The sequence below is a fragment of the Toxorhynchites rutilus genome, chromosome 1 (genome assembly GCF_029784135.1).
Source record: "Toxorhynchites rutilus septentrionalis strain SRP chromosome 1, ASM2978413v1, whole genome shotgun sequence".
NCBI lineage: Eukaryota > Metazoa > Arthropoda > Insecta > Diptera > Culicidae > Toxorhynchites > Toxorhynchites rutilus.
Window position 1 is genome coordinate 204,258,991 of NC_073744.1, and position 19,928 is coordinate 204,278,918.

General features: G+C 43.3%; 2 protein-coding genes across 2 annotated transcripts; both read right to left on the reverse strand.

Annotated features, from left to right (window-relative positions):
- Positions 1–45: 45 nt before the first annotated feature.
- On the reverse strand, positions 46–15,726 carry LOC129768161 (protein stoned-B-like). Its single transcript, XM_055769621.1, has 6 exons — positions 13,624–15,726; positions 13,340–13,571; positions 2,397–3,158; positions 1,908–2,328; positions 1,459–1,851; positions 46–1,400 (listed from the first exon to the last, which is right to left on the reverse strand). Exons 1-6 carry the CDS (start codon positions 15,724–15,726, stop codon positions 1,262–1,264), a joined length of 4,050 nt encoding a protein of 1,349 aa, XP_055625596.1. The 3' UTR covers positions 46–1,261.
- A 16-nt stretch (positions 15,727–15,742) lies between these two features.
- LOC129768168 (protein stoned-A-like) lies at positions 15,743–19,201 on the reverse strand. Its single transcript, XM_055769630.1, has 3 exons — positions 18,920–19,201; positions 17,136–18,178; positions 15,743–17,079 (listed from the first exon to the last, which is right to left on the reverse strand). The coding sequence occupies exons 2-3, from the start codon at positions 18,148–18,150 to the stop codon at positions 15,743–15,745; spliced, it is 2,352 nt and encodes a 783-aa protein (XP_055625605.1). The 5' UTR covers positions 18,151–18,178; positions 18,920–19,201.
- Between the last annotated feature and the right edge of the window lie 727 nt (positions 19,202–19,928).

Genomic DNA, 19,928 nt, shown 5'->3' on the forward strand with positions numbered 1-19,928 from the left:
TGTGCATTACGGTGACAAAAAATTCAATCCCATTTTTTTTTCACTTCTGATCGTTTTCAGTAATGTATATATAGAGTATATTTCAATATTGTTTTCATTACTTTCTTTGGGTTACATTCATTTAGTGTAAGTATGTACGCGTTTGTTCACTTAGTTCACCTTTTCCTCAACACCTCTGCATCTCTGCGTCATTTTTACGTTCTTTTAGGTCATCATCACTATGAGTTCATTGATTTACATTTAACGTTTTATTTTTAGCGGTAATGGTTAAAGTTTATAGTTATCCAGCGTTAGCTTGCTCCGTCTTGTTTGTTTTTTTTTTGTTTTTTTTTAAATTCAGTTCGTAATGTTTCTCACACACAATGATATTCAAATGGTTCACATTTACCATGAGCAGCATTAAGCTGCAGCAAAGACTCCTCGGTCTATAATTCAACAATATCTGCATGGTTCATCCCCTCCTCGGTTGAATGTCAGTTTAGTTGTTTATTTTCGGGGATACTAACTCAATCGAGAACTAAATCAGTTAGCTACTGATATGTGTGATACCGAAAAAGCAGCGAGGAGGGAACAGCGATGATTTTGATCTGCTCTTTGGACATTTGCCGAGAAAAAACGCTAACAATCAAGTTTGCATTAAACTGCTGCAACGAGTATCAATATTCTGCATATTCAACATTCATTAGGTGTGTACTTGTTTTGTTTCTTTGTTTGTTTACTATTAAGTCATTCTGTTGATATTCTACGATAGATAGTACATGTTTATAACTACGTGATAAACTAATGACTAGATTGTTGTTTTACCATACTTTAACTAAATTATGTACAGACAAGTGAGAAAATTTGTTAAAAGCTCTAACGGAAAACAAGTTCACGGAACAAAAGTTAACCCCCTTAAACATAACAGTTCTCTGTTCCGACTCTTAAATAAGATTGGTATTTATAGTAATGATATCCTTTTCGTAATACTTGTTTTGTTACTGGTTTAAGCTTTATTTTTTATGTCATAAATATGATTTATTGTCAAACTAATATAATTCAATAACATCTATTTCTAGTTTTCATAACTTTTTTCCCAACTTGTGAACTCTTTGAAAGCTGTTAGTGTGTGGATAACCTCACCGCCTATAAGCTGAGAATGTATAATCCAAAATCTCAATTTCAACCAAACCAGCGCGCACTTTAACACCACCGATTTCACCAAATATTGCTTTGAACTTACCGTTATTGAAAACTAGTCACCAAAAGCCCACCTCTCGCTTTAGTTCGAGTCGGAATCGGAATCGCTGGGTGCGATCGGCGTCGTAGCCATCGGCTGCTCTTCCTGAATTGGCTTCGAAACGGTCGTCGCCGCAAGGTATGGATTCAGCGATTCACTCGTCGTGTGCTCGATGCCAACTCTGGAATTCGTCAATGAGTTCAAACTAGTGGATTTGAGATCGCTAAACCAACACTCACCTGTACTCGTGCCGAGCCAAATATCGCACGTACTTCTCCGGAGGCTCGTCGCTTTCCGAGTCTTGTACACTGATTGATCTTACCGTGGTATGGGACGCCTGTGTGGCCGGCATGGTGAACTCCACGTACGCGTACGGAGCCAGCTGTTCAGGAATCTGATCAAAGCTTGTCAGTGCCATTCGGCACACCAACTGATGCGTAGTGTAAGCTCCCTGTCCTTCCTTTGGCAGCCGAGGACACCTCCACACGATAGCCCGATGATTGTGCTCATATTTGGCCTGCCCCGATGTCACCTCGATCAACGATTCCTGGAGTGTCTCCACGGTGCCAAGCAAACGTTCTATACCCTTGATTTTACCCGTCCGACGATGAGCTGACTTCACCGAGCCGTACCTGAAATCAACTAGCGTTTCACTAAGCCCCTAAGAAGATTGTTCTTTTCAACCTACCTAAAGTGCTTCTCTACTCTAAACAAATAAATCCAACACTCGGGAATGGGGAACCGAATGGACACATCCTCGCAAGGAATCTGCCCAAGCTTGCGTGAGGCAAACCCTGGCACCAGAACGTCAGCCCGAAGCTCCACTTTGTTGCCCGTAACGCACCAAGTGGCCTTCAACTGCAACGGAAGTTCCCGATTTTTGGGCGGTCGAATGCGGAAGCGCATCAGCTCGATATAGCACGCGTCCGGCGGTTTAAACTTGATGGTGCGACTCCTTTCATACTCGTCCTGCTGGACGCACCCGTGGAACTCCACCCCCTCCAATCGAATCCATTCCTCAGTCACAACCGGAATGATGTCGTGTCGGCCAACGACTTCCTTACCCTGACGCCACAAATCGTTCACTCCCAACTCGATGTCGGGCATCCCTGGAAGAAGAACAACCATTTTACAATCCTAATATCTGCGCTTCCAATGTATTCTGCACCAAACTTACCCGAAAGGAACGCCAAAAAGAATAGACGAACCCTCGCAATCTGCTTATTCACGCGACCCTCTGCGTCTTGCTCAACGTACAGCTCGTCAACCGCTGTCACCTGAACCTCTTCCGTCTTATACGTCAAGGCTCGGTCCCGGTGTACGTTCATCTTGAACAGCGCCTCCTCAATACAGACCGAAAACTGTTTCATGTCCTCATAATTCATCGAACCCAACTTGAAAAGCTGGGAGATCTGTGGCGCGTGTTCCACCGGCAAACCCAGCTTCTTCAAATCACTACCCAACTCTTTAACGCCCTGGTAGTCACCCTGGATGGCGTACGCAGCAAACTGACTGAGCTTGTTCGTCAACCGCTCGGCCTTAGTCACCTGTCCTGGCCTCACTCCGGGTCGTTCCTTATAGAACACATACTGCAGCTTGATGGTGAAGATCTTACCGAAGTTGTCGTACTGCTGGGAACTAATCTCCGACACCGAGTAGCATGCCTGCAGGGGAAGCTCCTGGAAAGGTTCCTTGTCGGTAGCCGCGTTGGACAACTGGAGCACCGGATTGTCACCCTGTACGACCAGGCGGATGTAGATTTTCTTCCAAAACCGCTGGCCGGTGATCTTCTTCTTGTTGGGCTGACGGAGCTGCATCTCCCAGCCCTCACCCGAGTACACAACGCGAGGGAAGTCCTCCAGCGGTTGCGATACGTCCTCATCGAAGAGTGGCGTCGGTGGCGTTTCCTGCGAATCGGTGCGCTGCAGTTGGGGTGTTGCTGAAAACCCAACCAAATATTAGCTTCGTGCAAGAACAAATTTGTACAGAACATAAAGGGTGTGTCACATCAAATTGCATCACGGAAGAAACGCTGTAGAAATTTAATTTTTAGGAATTATATCTTCGGCTTTCGCTTATAATCAGATAAGAGTGTATAGATCACGTTGGCCATGCTTCACTGTCAATTTTTCGTAAATTTGGAAAAATGTCGTCGAACGAAAAAGAGCGTCGTGAATTAATCCTGCGCACTCATTTCGAGAATCCGGAGTTGTCACATCGGGACATCGGTAAGATGCTGGGAATCGTCCAATCCACGGTCAGCAGAGTACTAAAACGATACTTCGAGAACCTAACCATCGACTGGAAGGAGAAGAACGGCAAAAATGGATGCTCCGTCAGTGAAAAAGATCACAAGCGCGTAGTTAAGCAGATTAGACGTGATCCGAGAAGTTCGGTCCGGGATGTCGCCAATAAGCTGAATTTGTCAAGTTCATTCGTCCAGCGGACCAAGCAGCGGGAGGGCCTGCGTACATACAAGGTTCAGAAGGCTCCTAACCGCGACGAAAAGCAAAACATGGTGGGGAAGACGCGAGCCCGGAAGCTGTACACCGAAATGCTGACGAAGCCGCATTGCCTGGTAATTGACGACGAAACCTACGTCAAAGCGGACTTTCGCCAGCTGCCGGGCCTGTTGTTCTTCTCCGCAGAGGACAAATTCAGCGTTCCGGAGGAGATTCGCAAGCAGAAACTATCCAAGTTTGCCAAAAAGTACATGGTGTGGCAAGCGATCTGCTCTTGCGGAAAGCGGAGCGCCCCCTTCGTGATGACCGGCACGGTAAACGGGCAGGTTTACCTTAAGGAGTGCCTACAGAAGCGCTTACTACCACTATTGAAGCAGCACGAGGGCCCGACCATCTTCTGGCCGGATCTCGCTTCGTGCCACTATTCAAAGGACGTGTTGGAGTGGTACGAAGCCAACGGGGTCACCTTCGTGCCAAAGGAAATGAACCCGCCCAACGCGCCGGAGCTTCGCCCAATAGAGAAATATTGGGCGATTATGAAGCAGGCCCTCCGGAAGAACCCAAAAGTTGTCAAATCGGAGGCGGACTTCAAGAGAAAATGGATTTCTGTTAAAAAAAAACTACAACCTGACGTTGTACAGAACCTTATGGACGGGGTAAAGAGGAAGGTGCGAGCATACGGGCTTGGGCTCGAAGTATGAATAAAAAGAAAATGCCAAAAGTTGTTTAATAGTTTTTATTTTACTGTCTAAAATTTTCAAAAGGATCGGTCTACTGGGCGAATTTCTACAGCGTTTTTTCCGTGATGCAATTTGATGTGACACACCCTTTAACAGTGAGGTCTTTTTCGCGCCACGTGTTAAATTTTCACAAAGGAAAAATTGATAGATATTCATTAATTTTGTAAAATTGAAGTGTTGAGAAGCAGTTGCATTGATTTTAGCTGGATTTTCTTTAATTTTACCTATTAGATAGACAACAGTGAAGTGCTAGGTAGAATAATTCAGAATAGAGGTCATGTTAGAGTTTTTTTTTCTTTTGTTCTAGTGGAAGCTGTGTGAACAATATATGAGAATTAAAGATGATAACTTCTCTAGATTCGAAGACTGTCTGGGTGAAGAAACCTCTTTGAATCCATGTAGTGACCAAACATATGGATTGAGACGATACTTAGAACTTGACAATGACGATATTGTAAGGGAAATGAGAGGTAGAAGGAAAAAACTTATGAAATGGTTCTTTCTAAAGAAAAAATGGAGGACAGTTCCATTCAAAACGATTCTGAATCAATTCCCAACCATGAAGGTGTATTACACACTGTTGAAAATTCCTGCAACTCCGACCTAAGTACACACAAAATTGCCAAGACAAAATTAGACAGAACAAAATCGAATACATAATTGCAATGCAAAAATTAAGTTACTTTCTCTACTCGTTTTGAGTACAACTTTCAGTAGCAATTAGCTTCACGAGAATGAGTGTTGCGATGTTTTAAAATTTGCGCACTCTCGCGCTCTTTCTCTGGAACGTTCAATGTTCCACACCTAGCGCGTTTACTTTGATCAATATGAAGAAAAACTAGAAATGATACAACCGCATGGTGGACGTAGGACTATCGTTTGCTCGGCAATCAATAAGGAGCAAACATATAACTGTTAGAAATTTTATCTTCCGATTAAAATGATTCCCATAACACATCATTGAGCCGGGAAAGAATTATTAACGCTCAAAAGAGGATTAGATTCCTCCTAGGAAATCTTCTTCTTCTTCTTCTTAAATGGCACTAACGTTCCTAGAGGAACTTCGCCATCTCAACGTAGTATTACCTGCGTCATTTTTATAAGTACTTAGTTGGGATTTCTATGCCAAATAACACGCCTTGAATGCATTCTGAGTGGTAAGCTCTAGAATACGTGTGACCACAGTGCAAGTCGGAGGAAATTTCTTTGACGAAAAATTCCCCCGACCAGAACGGGAATCGAACCCGAACCCCCGACATGTTAGGTGTGACGCTAATCACTCGACCACGGGAGCACTCCTCCTAGGAAATACCAAGAGCAAATCATTGAATTTCCGAGTGTGCATAGGCTTATAAGCCACTGTTCAGAACTCCTCTATAAAAGTGACCTTCGGCAAAGTTGTTCTTGATACTTCAAACTACGCCCCTCTTTAAATAACCCCTTTTTATGAGTCAACGCAAACAAGGCTATCACGACATCGAGCACATTACATGGACATACGAGATATGAATACATGTCCAAATTCAAAATATTGTTTTTGTTAGAGCTATCAATCTCCTTGTTCAATCAACAATAATAAATCAAAGTTGCCCCAATATTATCATATGCCCCCACTTCTTGGTTAAAATATGTCATTCTAATGAATTATAGACGTTCATGAGTAATCAATTTCTCATTTTGTTAACCATAGAATGAGCAAAAATATAAATACAATTTTTTTTTATCCCTTCTGTTTATTTTAGGCTCATTAGCATTTAAGCTGTAACAGAGCCGAATTTTAATCGTGTACATGTCACATGTTTATCATATCTATAATTAGCACATTACACAGTTGCCATTTTCGGCGTTAGAGTATTCCCTTCTATACCATTGCATATGGTACACATTTACACAGTAGCCATTTAGGCGTAAGAGTTTTCTATCTGTTCTTCCATTATCCAGTTAGACCGGACAACGGAGACAGTTGTTGATCATTGTTGAGTTATTTATAGAACAGCAACCCGATGTTTCTTGCAGAGCAGAGCAGTTGTATGGATGAATCGATCTTATTTCGACCGTGGATCGATCTCCATCGCTGATGATTGTTGCGTGGATGTAGTTATTCTGATGAGTTGAGTGATGAGTTAACAACACAAAGATGGTCAATGAGGGCCCTGAGTTTTGAACTCACGATCGATCGCTTACTAAGCGAACGCGCAACCAATGTGGCTACGGAGACCCCCCTAAATACTCAATTGGGAAGATAAATAGAATTGAGAGCTTGGCTTTTGTACACCAATGTGAGCCTGTGAAGACAAACAAATTATGAAAACAAAAGATGTTACGCAAATATTTCAACATCATTCGTGTTTTTTCACTGAGCACGTGAGTACTTACTTTAAAAAAATGTAGGTTTTTAGAACCCTACAGAATTTTTTCAATAATTAATCAATAATTCAAATTCGAGTGGCATAAAATCGATTGTGAATTAGAAAAAAAAACAATTTCGGGAGAAACGTGAATATTTGATATTATCAACACTCGAACTACCAACCGATCAGAAGAACCGGTTGTATCATTTGTTCACAACATTTTATCTAAAATTTTATTCAATACTAGCTGACCCGACAAACGTTGTTCTGCCATATCAATTATTTTTAGAGAATATTTTGGTTGGTTAAAAAAAATTTCAAATATATTTCAAGATAGTTTGTGTGTTATCGTTCAGATGATGAATTTCACTGCGAAACATGCATATGTGTAGTCGATTTTCTCGAATTTTCCTATTCATTTTATTTTCACAATGACGAACCATTATTCTCAATGTCGTGAAAATAAAAAAAAATATTAATTCCATTTGAAGACATTACCTCCAGTTCGAAAAATTTATCATTGTAGAAAACATGCACAATCGTTTTTTCGATTTCACTTTCCACCGCAGCACAAATGCGTAACCCATTTTTCCCAATTTTCCTTTTTTTCCGAATGTTCTCCAAAGTATTCTATCATTCTTATTCGAATGAAAACAAACTCTACGATATATAGATGATTCAAATGTGATCAACCGACCTCCTGTGATGATGAGTTATACGTATGTGGAAAAAACCTTGTTTTATATATACGACTAGCTGACCCGGCAAACTTCATTCCACCCAAAAATCAATACCTTCAAACATTCACGTTTCCTTGCTAAGCGAACGTTCATGGGTCCAATTGATCTTCTAATAGATCCTTTACATTTTCATTTTACTATGAACTACAATTACTATTTACTATATATTTCCTAGTACTTCTACCAAAACTTGTCATTGTAATATCAAATTATTTTCAGAAACAATTTTCGTTCAACATTTTTCAATCAATTGCAAATAACATGTTTCCCCCTTACATGGAATACATGTTTGATACAGAAAATAGAACAAAATGATGACATCTCAAATCGGACGATTCCTTCCTCGAGTTTCGCGCTTACCCCTTTGCTTGTTTGTTCTCGGGATATGTAGAAATTCGTATTTCATTTGTATGGCAGCATCTTCCCCTCCACTTTAGAGAGTGAGATTTCTTGATTAGTTCTCGAGTTATGCCATGTGAAGAATAAGAGAGCATCGCCGACATAGAATCAACTCTCCCACTGACTTCCGAACACTTTGAACTTGATCCGCCGCCAAAACTATATTCTCGAAAAATGTCCATGCAGTCATCGAAATATGAAAACATCAAACAATTATTGAAAGAAGAATTACAAAAAGATATATTGGAACTAAACGAAATGAATAGATTTTTACCATTTTTTGACGTAGGACTACGTCTAACCGGAAGATATAGGGGGTGAAATGGAAATCTAGGCACTGAACAAGTACGAAAAAATGCAAGATTGGGAACGCTTATAACTCGAGCATTTCTCAATAGATCGCAAAGGTTTTTGCATCAATTGATAGGAAATATATCTACGCATCTATCATAACGAATAACATTTAATTTTTCTTGAGATAAATAATTGAATAATTGTGAAACATCAAGCATTCTCAAAATTCACTATGTGCCCATTTTTGATTGGTCCATTTTGTGCTCCTCAAATCGTACCGACCAAAACGGGCAACCAGAGCAGAAGCGAAATAGAATGAAGCACGATTGGAAAGGAAGAAGAAAAAAATGAACGAAACATTGGTCGCAGTCTCACACATGCGTAATTCTCGAGGCAGCCAGTCAGCTTAAAAATCCCCGCTCCGCTGCCGTAACGATCATTCTCATTCAAACCGTACACCACATCGGTTCGCATCACAACACATCAACAAACCAACCCAAGCACCCATGTCTGGACATGGTAAAGGAGGAAAAGTGAAGGGAAAGGCAAAGTCCCGCTCGAACCGTGTTGATATGGAGTTCCCCGCAAGGGTAGCTAGGCCGAGCGCGTTAGTACCAGTGCACCAGTCGCCGCCGTTATATAGTTTCGGCCGCCGAAGTGATCGAGTTGGCTGGTAAAGCTGCTCGCGACGATAAGAAAAACCGCATTCAGAACAGAACACATCAAGACAACAACAGGCAGTTGCAGCGAGTGGCGAGTGGCAAACGCAATCGCAAAACGGCAGCAGGTAGCAGAAGAAAAAAGTTTGTTCTTTTTACAATCTGCTTTGGTGGCAAATCCAGAACAAGGCGGCATCGAGGGCGTTCGAAATGGTTTTTTTTTCAAAACCACGAGTACTAAGTTTTCTAAATTGGAACCATTCCATAAAACAAGGCGCTTTTCAGGGCCATTAAACCTTCCAAAAAAAGAGTTTAGGAAATAAAGTTCAATGCGTTCTAAAACATTATCCAAAATAATAATAAAACACAAATTGATGTTTTCATAATTTGTTTGCCAGGATCTGATGAGTATGTGAATTTGGCAGTAGTTCTGAGCTTATTGATAGTTGGGGACTTTCAAGATTATTCAATTTTCACCAACTCTTAAATTGTTTCCAGATTGAAAGTACAGTAATTTACAATTAGTTCGACATTTAGCTAATTGGACGGACATGTAATGCGACTTATTTAGTTGGACATTTTTGTAAACATAGAGATCCAAATTATGACCGCACATTGAAAGTCGACACTGTACCACTGTCATCGCAAATGTTCAATTACAGGTTCAAATCGCCTCCAATGCGACACTGAGTGGCGCTTCGGTACGTTGCATTGAATGTAATTTACTGTAAAATATGTCACAAGCCGGATGGGAAGAAATTTTCCAACTGTGAAAGATGAGGCGAGTGGCAAATGCAATCGCTAAACAGAAAGGTTTAGCCGAACAAGATGGGGATATCGAGTGACAACAAAACAATAAACTCTTTAGATTGAAGATAATTTTGTGATCCTGAAAAGGACCCTTTTCAGCCTGCATGTGAATCCAACGAGCGAACAAATCGTAATGAATGTATTTTTTTTGCCATCGCTCCCTTTTAACGCTCATTCGTTCGTCTCGTTGGACTCGCCCCTCTGGCTGAGTCTGCCGATTTGTCTCTATCCTGTGAGTGTGTACCGCTAGAGTATAAAACACGCGGACCCCAAAAAAATATCTTATTTTCTTTCAAACCGTAAACCCGTGTGGTTGTACGGCATCGGCACCGTGGACGTAACAAAGGAGGACAAGTTAAGGAAAAGGCAAAGTCTCACTCGAACCGTGCAGGTCTCCAGTTCTCTGTTGGTCGCATTCACTGATTGCTCCGCAAGGGTAACTAGGCCGAACGGATTGGTGCCGGAGCACCAGTATACCTAACAGCGATTATAGAGTTTCGGCCGTCGGAGTGCTCGAGTTGGCTTGCAAAGCTGCTCACGACAATCAGAAAACCCGCATCAAGAACAGAGCAGCTTCGGTTCGGCGCTCATCAAGGCAACAATTAGTTTCAGTGAGTGGCAAACTGCTTCTCCGGCACGTCGCATTAAATGTAATTTACTGAACAATATGTCACAAGCTGGATAGGAAGAAATTTTCCAACTGTGAAAGCTGTGGCGAGTGGCAAACGTAATAGCTAAACAGGAAGGTTTAACCGAACAAGATGGGAATATCGAGTGATAACAAAAACACAACACCAAAGGTTCTTTTCAACCCTCAACATATTCATAAAGAATAAACAGTAAACTAATCCATTTTTCAGGTAGATAGGTAGGTATTCACGTAGGAGAAGAAAATAAAACAATATATTTAAAATATATATTTAACAAAAGCTGTCCCCTTTGTATAGTCCTACGTCACTCCGGTTATGTCCCTGACATTACCCACCCGTCTTTTTTTTAAATCTTCCAAGTGAGTAGTATACGAGTTAAAAATGCGAAAAATCCAAACGTGACATGGCGACTGTCACATTGTGACGAAGGGCCTGTAAGTGATAACAACACCTACTACGCAAAGTCGAACTAGCCCAGTCTTTGAAAGAACTACTTCAGTCATGTTGATCATGTTTTGAATTATAGAGACTTGAAATGGCCAATAAGGATAATCAAGACTAGAGGCGAATGAACTCTCGGGGGTTGTCTCTAGCATAAAAAGAACAACTTGAACTAAACTCTCGGCCTTCACAAACAGTTGATATGTGTGCCGTAAATCAGGACATGACTGAGCAATAATTATGAGTATAAAAGGAGGGTTGTATATTCGATTTCGATCAATCAGAACGCAAGATTTCCGTTTGGAGGATGGTTGTGATTTTTCAATTGTTCGATAATTAGTTTCATGATAGATATAATTTTGTTCAATTTAATAAATTGTTATGCAGTGCTCAAACTGATTGGCACAAAAATTTCTTAAATCCATCATGAAATGACTGTGATAATAAGCATTTGAAATGGAACAATTTTCACGGTGCGATGATTTTTTTTCAATTTTTACGCCACATATATTCCTGGAAGACATAATCCTACGTCAAAACAGTGCTCATCCAGCCACCATGCCACGAATCTCGAAAACCGTAGTTCAATTGCTTCTTCTTCTTCAATGGCACTAACGTTCCTAGAGGAACTTCGCCGTCTCAACGTAGTATTACTTGCGTCATTTTTATTAGTACTTGGTTGAGATTTCTATGCCAAATAACACGCCTTGAATGCATTCTGAGTGGCAAGTTCTAGAATACGCGTGATCACAGTGCAAGTCGGAGGAAATTTCTTTGACGAAAAATTCCCCCGACCAGAACGGGAATCGAACCCGAACACCCGGCATGTTAGTTATGACGTTAACCACTCGGCCAAGGGAGCACAATTGCTTACTGATTACAAATTAACAATAATGACTGCCACGTCTGAAGAAAAATTCACGATATTTGAAACTTTAAAAATAATGTATCCATCACAATCTCAGAATATCAACGAGATACATGAAATCGACTCCAAATCCTGTTATCTTAGCCAAAACAGGAGCGCTTCCCTTGAGAGTAAGAGCAGGGTTCTAAGCTTATACAGAGTGTGCTAAACTAATTTAAAAAAAAATAACTGTCCAATTGTTAAATATGTTTATGGCATTGGTAACACCAATAAGCATTGTACATTTTTTTAAATAACCACCAACTCTCACGAATGCCAAGAAAAATACCTGATAATCAATTAACAAGATAGTAATTGTTTAAAAGAATTTCAAATATTTCAAAAACTCAGACGGATCAAAAACACAAGGAAAAATGGGATACGGAATATACGACGGACAAGAGAAAACATCCTATAGTGGAAGATTGAATTCCCAAATCACAACAATAAATGCAGAATTAGTCGCCTTATTTTGAGCAATCAACCATATTATTCTATCTATGAAGAAAACATACTTCTGAATTTTTTTCACCTCATTTTCAGAGTTGTACTGCCAACCTCTCTCTCTCGCTTTGTGTCTCTATCTTTCTCTTTTCTGTATTATAGTGATTTTTGTCAATTTTGGCTGGTTCGAAGCTTTACTTCCATTTTCGGAAGAATGTCAGAAGTGTGAAGTCTCTCTCTCTCTCTCATTCAGAAAAATCATTCAAAAAAAACGCTTTACCTCATGCTTTCAATACAGTGAAAAGGCTCCAGCCACATTTTACGAATACAGAAATATGTTAAAATCAAAAATTGAATTTGACAAAAAGAGATTTAAAAAAAATTATTAAAAATTTATTGAATATTTTCGTGCCACGCAAAAAAAACCTACGAACACATTTAAATATAAATTAGATCAGCATTCGATCTCTAAATAAATAAAAAATCTAGAATTTTTTTGGTACTTAAATTAATGAAAACATTGTTTAATGCAATGACACGAATATAAAACGAGAAACTTTCAAAATAGTGTAGGATTAATTGTATATAGAAGAGTATATAAACTATTTCACATATCTTACAAGAATGTACTGAGCATAAAAAGATAAGATCAAAATATCCTTCACTAAATGAAAACTCTGACAACATACATATTCTAATCAAAAACAAAATAGGAGAATTAAAACAATTGACAGGATTCATAGGAGTAACAAAAATAAGCATTTAAAGAAACAAAATCAGCACTTAACTTAACGTAAAAAAATCAACCTATCAACCTCGGTCGGAATTATTATAAGGGTGCTCATACACTGTTTGACTGAAGCTAAATATTTGACTCTTTTTGACAGATAAAATTTGATCAACGTGTCCTTATTCTACACAAAACACGACAAACAAATATTCAATTATTGGATGCCTAAAACATTTTTTCGGTCTGTTCTTCGAATCTTCGAATCTTCGAAACATGGTTATGTTACCATAAATATTTCAGTTGATTTTTTTCATGTTCGATGTTTGTACAAACACCAAACCAAACTTTATCTGTCAAAAAGTATCAAATATTTAACCTCCGGACAAACAGGGTACGGTCACCTTAAGAGTTTGAAATATCACCAACACTTGACTGCTATGGATCGATAGATCTGCGCCATAAAGGAAAGGTAAAAAAATCGCTTCAAACTTACAATCCGGAAGAGTTAACTCCAGCGTGGCATCATCAGTCTCTCCCCTGTCGAATGGGTTCACTCGGGGTGAAGAATCGCCTGAGTAAATCGACGCAGTCTGTGGGCTCTTCGGCGGTGGAGCCAAGGCGGGTGCTAGGCCCATATCGATTCCTTCTTTCGGTCGGATAACAACGCTAAACTGATTATTTCCTTCGTCCGAATCCCGCGAGTCAGATCGCCCAAATGGAGTTCCCTGCAAAACAGTTAACCATTATTCGATCCTTACCCCAACAAAGCGAACTTACCTCCGGCACCGGAGGTGCCTGCATCGTCAAAAACGGATCATCAAACCCATCATCATTCCCAAACCCTTCGTTCCCAGTATCGAATCCCCCGCCGGAAACCTCCCCCGTTCCCCAGGCATCAGCCGTCCCGAATGCATCGTCCGCAGTGACCTCCGTGCCGAGATCCGCCCCGTCCAAGAAAATATTCCCACCTTTGTTGTGTGTCCCTTCAAATTTGGCCGCGAACGAATCGAACGCGTCAGGTTCCTGTAGTTGCGTTTGCCCGAAACCTTCCAATGGATCCGCCAGTACCGTATTATTGTTATTCGCGGTATTTCCAAACAAATCATTCGCATAATCGTTACTGACCGTTACTGCCGCCGCCGTGTACGGCACATCATCTTCCATCGCGAACGGATTGATGGCACCGCTATCTGCCGTCACCATCGCCGCCGTTGTCACGTCCGGTTCGGTGTAGAACAACTGCGAAGCAATCGTGGAGATGGCTACCGGCGGTAACGCGTCCACGTGATTATGCGTGTCCTGAACCACCATCATCGGATGGTCATCGATGGTGGGTTCCATCGATGGTTCCATCGATGGTTCCATCGGAGCGTTCATTTCGGGTAGCGCCTCATCAATTTTCATCTCATCGGCGGCAATGTTTACAATGCTTCCCGAAACCGAACTCGGGATGTTACTGGACGTAACATTCGACCCGGTTGGACTCGGATCGGTGGAGCCCTCCGAACGGATCGTCATACACTCAGCGGGTGGAGCTACATCAAACACGAACTCGGGCTGCTGTTCGACGTGGGGTTGCTCGATCTCAACCGGGGGCTCGCAGCTGACCGGTGGCTCTTGCTGTATCGGAGATGGTTCAACGACTTCCGCTTCGAAGGCTGTTGCTGGTGATGGTGCTGCGACCGTGGTAGCTTCCGGTGGTGGGGGTGGCATTTGAGATTGCACAAGATTCTCCGAGAGGTTGGGAATAAACGCTTGGGATCCTTCGTTGGTTCCCCCGAATATGTCATCGAAGTCACCACTGAGCAAATCGGTTTGCTTCGGTTCGGGAGCGGCTGCAGGTGCCACAGTAGGCGTTGAGAAAAGCGATAGAATGTCTTCCTTGGTCTTATGTGCCGGTGGTTTTGGTGGAGAAGTCTTAGAAGTCGTGGTGCCAAAAAGATCGAACAGATCTGCCTCCTGTTGGGGTGCAGGAATGGGTTGGGGCGCTGCAACCGGTGACGAAACTAGTGAGCTTTTAGGTGGGGCTGGGCGTGGTGGAGGTGGTCTTGGACGCGGAGGCTTCTGAACTTCGGGTTTAGCAGCGATCGGGACTACGGGATCAGCGAAAGGATTGTCATTACCAACGGGTGTCATACCAGTGCCGAAGAAATTGTCCTGGGGTTGCGAGTCGGAATGGGGCAGCTGGTCCCCTGCGGATAACAGATCGCCAAATTCAGGTGTTGGACTGGGAGAGTGCAGATCTCTCATGGACACCGGACTGGGCGTTCTGGTAGCCGGAATCTTTTGCAGTAGATTTGTGCTGGTTTGATCGAGTTGGCTCGCGATCGAGCTAATCAGTTGCTGCGTTGCTTGGGAGGGTGGTATAGGTCTGGGAGGTGGCATTTTGTGGTTCCCTTTGGCCGACTTGAGTTCATCTTCACTAGAGTATGCCTGCATCATGGCATCATCCATCAGATTGTTGTTGGTGTGGGGTCCCAACTGCAGGTCCATCGGTTTCGGGATGACCAGATCATCGTCGTCATTGATTGTAGTGTCAAAAAAGTTTGCAGCACTGTTTGAAGTTTGATGATGTGTCACAGACATAACGCTATCACTTACTCCAAAGATTTCGGCACCGGTTGTCACCACCGCGTTGACCTCCGCAGTCCCAAACAGATCATTCATGCTGGCCATTGCTGGTGCGACTGCTACTGCCGGTTCTTCCGCCTCACCACCAAAGTCCGCGAATGGATTGCTGGCCTGCGCCAAGAATGGATTATCATCCACCCCCGCCGCGCTCTCAGCATCATCTTGTGCGTCATCGCCGAATAGGAATGGGTTGCAGACTGGCTCGTTGCCCCCCATCGGCTCATTGTCCATCAAGAAGGGGTTTGCCATCTTTTTCTCGGTTTATTTAGTGTTCGCGAGCGATTAATTCGTTCTCTAGTAACTTGATCTCTGCTCTTCCTGGTCCCAAGTCGACTGCGAACGAAGTGTCGAATGGATCGATGTCAGTCTCGTCAGCTACGCTGTTTAGTTGGGGTGTGAGAACCTTCACAAAAATGGAACCGGAGTCTTGCGAATCTGAGAGGAAGTCCTGATTGCTTGCAACTGGTACTTCGGAATTGAATTCGTTCTCGAGAAGTCTTAGCTCGGCACGACCTGGTTGAATGTTTACAGCAATCGAAGTGTCAAACGGATCGATGTCCTCCGGCTCAAGTTCCTGGGCTGGCGTTAGGACTTTTTGATTGTAGTTGTCGTCGGTTCCAAGCAGATCGGACTTAGGCGCTGCTCGTTTAGGCTCTTCTACCTCAGAGTCCGCTCTCGGGTCGAAATCCGGATCGGATAAACTATGCTTCAGAGCTGTGCTATTGTTTAGTTCCTTCTCGATGAGGTTAAGTTCCAGTTGAGATGGCACAATACTTGGAACGAAGGTAGTATCGAACGGATCAAGTGTCTCCGACTCCGGAAGAGAGGACTCCCGGCTGTAATACGGCGTGAGTGGTTTCTTGGTCACGGAGTGATCCCCGTCGAGCTTCAACAGATCCGGAGTGGGAACCGCAAAAAGAACTGTCTTGTTTTTGGCCGCCGCCGAGTTGATGTGCAAACTCAGCGATGACTTGCGCTGAACGATAGAATCAAAGTCGTCCTGCTGCTCTTTGGATTCGGGTTCGGTGTCGGCACGTGGATCAAAGTCCGGATCGCTAAGCGAATGTTTCAATCCACCAGCTTCGTCTGAAAGGAACTCTTTTTCCAAGAACTTGAGTTCGGTCTTACCAGGTGCAACAATCAAATTAACGGCCGATGTGTCGAACGGATCTACAATATCTTCCGCAACGTCCGCAGCTGTTGCAACTTCGAGTGGAGTTTGAGAGATGCCAGTTAAATCAACGCAACTTCCTGACAGAAGGTCTTTGGCCTGGAAGCTCGCGATCTGTAGGGTGGAATGCTCCTCCGCCGAGAAAAGATCCGGGGTTTTCACCCGAGTTGGCGCAGTTGATGAGTCTTCTCCACCCCGAGGGTCGAAGTCAAAATCGTCTTCCTCTTCCTCCTTTTGAGGGGGGAAATCGTCACCGGCGCGCGGATCAAAGTCGTCGTCCTCTTTGACGGTCGCTGGAAGGACTCGCTCGACAAAACCGGTGTCGAATGGATCGTCCTCTTCGAGGTCGAACTCCTCCTCGTCGACGTTTGGTACAATACGTGGTCCTGTAGCTGGACGAGGCGGTGGCGGGCGAGCTGGTTTCTTACAAGCTGCAAAAGGAGAACGATTAGTCGTCTGAATAGATCTACGATATGTCGAACATTACCTTCCGGCTCAACCTCACCTACAAGTAATTCAAAATTGTCCCCTTCAACCGCTGGCTGGCGTTTGCAAAGATCGTCAAACTCGTCAAAGTTAAGCTGTAACTCTGATTTTGGCTCCTCTTTTGTGTCGTCTTGCTCCTTCTGAAACGCTAAATGCAACGATACACTTAAATCAATCGGCACATCACCCGAAACTTCGGCCGGATCGTCTAGAAGAGTGAGTATAGAATGTTGTTTGGCTTCCTGAACGACCGGCTTGGCTTCTTCCCCGTCTGGTAGACCCTCGTCGAAGCTCTCTAGAAGAAGATTCTCGGGTCCTCGGCGTGGTCTACGGATGGAAGCTTTCGTCGAAACGTTCTCTACGCGGCCTGTGAGTACCTCAACGGCGGCGCCGATGTTAACAATCTTCTTGCCACGTTTGGAAACCTCTGGTCCCTTGATGATCTTCTCCGCGTACGATGTATCGAATGGATCCGGTCCTTCAAACGACTCTAAAACAGGTGACTCTGGCACATACGCGATCGGTAACTCCCCAGAAGCGATGGCATCAATATAATCGGTGTCAAAGATGTCCTCCTCTGCTTCCGAGTTGGGCTCCGACTCGGAGAGCTCAACAACAGCGTTGATGAGCTCCTCGGCAGCCTTTTGCTGTTCCTGCTGCTCCTGTTGCTGTTGCTGTTCCTTCAGACGCTCCTCTTTTTCCTTGGCTTCAAGCTCTACCTTTGTTGGAACCTTTTGGAAGAACGAGCTCTCCTTGATGCGATCGAGATCAACCTGAGTTTTCTTAAGCACTGAGTCGATACCTGTGGTAAGTGCGGCAAACTTTGACCATTCCTCGTCGTTCTCCGACTTCTCGCCCGGATGATCCTCGCTGTCCGATGGAGCGGCCGAATTGAGTGCGGATGTTTGGTGCTCCCGTCGGTACTGCTCTAACTCCTCCTCGGTGAAAAGCTCTTGATCTTTCTTCGATTTTTTACCCTTCTTTTTCTTCTTTAATCCTTTGGGTAGCTTAAGCATTATCTAGACTACCGAGACATCGAAGTGTCTGCAAAGGGAAACGAGAGGGGGAAAAATCAAACCTCGAGAAGGTTCTGCATGTTTACATATCGTATTTAGTTCAAGGTCATCGACTGGCAATGCAATCAAGCAATAATAAACACCCTGTGCTCCCTCCCTCTTCTTCCTTCGCACGATTTGCATAAAAAATGAACAGGATGACGAGCTACCACATCTTTATAGTGAACGCAGTGGCTTTATCTATTTTATTTTATTTTTGCACTGCAACCTAACAAAATCTCATTTCCGTTTCCGTTGGCTAGTGTGCAACCGCTCCGGAGTGCATACATCAATTATTCACTTCTCCATCCAATTATCGGGGTGGGAAGCAGAGCACTTTTTCCAATCACGAGCCCAGCATCCCATGCAGTTATGTCGACTATATAATATTCCTCCCCACACACGCCTATAGGTCACGACGTCTCGGCGATTGAATGCGAAAAATTGGGAGCCATTGGGGCGACGAAAAACGTTTGAGCACTTGAGAAAAATATTGATTTTCGCAGAAAAAAAAGGTTTTCTTCTGAAAAGAAATCGAGGGAAAAAACTTTCCACCACTTTGGGCTCTTTGCGATCGGAGGAAAAATTGGATTAAGGAAAATCCAATTGGATTCGCGTGAAGATATGCAATCAGCACCATTTCCAAGGAAAGATTTTCCGAAAATTTCGGATTGGAACACTTTTCCACCGAGTAAATTCCTATCACACACAACGCTCCGATCTTACTTACGTCTCTTTGCAAAGTCATCAAGGAGTTTCGATGAAATTTGCTGCTGATTTTTCTTGTTTCCCGAGGAGAAATATTCCTGCGAGCACCTTAGAGCTACCGAAAATTTTCACTTCTGAGATCGACTGCCTGTGTCGACTGGGATGCGGTCGAGCGCCGACGCGAAACTGGGGCCAACTTTATACCCACCGATAAGGGCAACCAGAGTTTCGTGGAAAAACCGTCGTTTTCTGAATTAAACTTTGTCAAAATTCACACTGAATCCAATCGGGATGGTACTGAGGCTGAACCGATGCAGTCACAGATAGCGATATCTCCCGAAAAGATGCACCCAATTTGCCAACCACCAGCCAAGTTTGACCTAATCGCGAGCACCCCCAATTCAACTATCGATTAGAGGTGGAACGCATGCGCGCCCTCTTACCGTTGCCTTTCTGCGTCCCCCTTCGAGCATGTTTCGAACATTGCATAACTCGGGCGCACCACTCGACGCCCACCCACCACCCACCACCACCATCATCATAGCAAAACACGCTCGTTTGCATCATGCTGTAAGGACGAAGGATGCGAAGCAATCTCACAAAAGAAGGTCGTCATCGTTGAGTGTCTCTTGCGGAACCGTTCGGAAAGGAAAACAAGGAATCGTGTTACGGTAGTCACATTGTTTGGGAAAATGTGGGTGATTTTCACAGCCACCACATGGTCTGTCCGCAAACAAGCTTCGACGTCATCGAAGCCGTTGAATTTCACGGCATCCAGCAGTTGCCCCCGGCAAATTTGTGCAGTTTGGACACGAACTCATTCATAAGTTATCACTTGATGGTGCGGTGGTTGCAGTCGGGTAATGGGCTGTCGAGTGGAGTTGGTCTGACTAGCCGGCAATTAGGCAGTAGGATTAATTGAAATGGGTTTGATTGTTGACGTTTGGTTTTCCTACTGCTTACTTATTTATTAATTGTTTTGAGTAATTTTGTTCGACAATCAGTAACCAGGAGCATACAGAGCGTTAGAT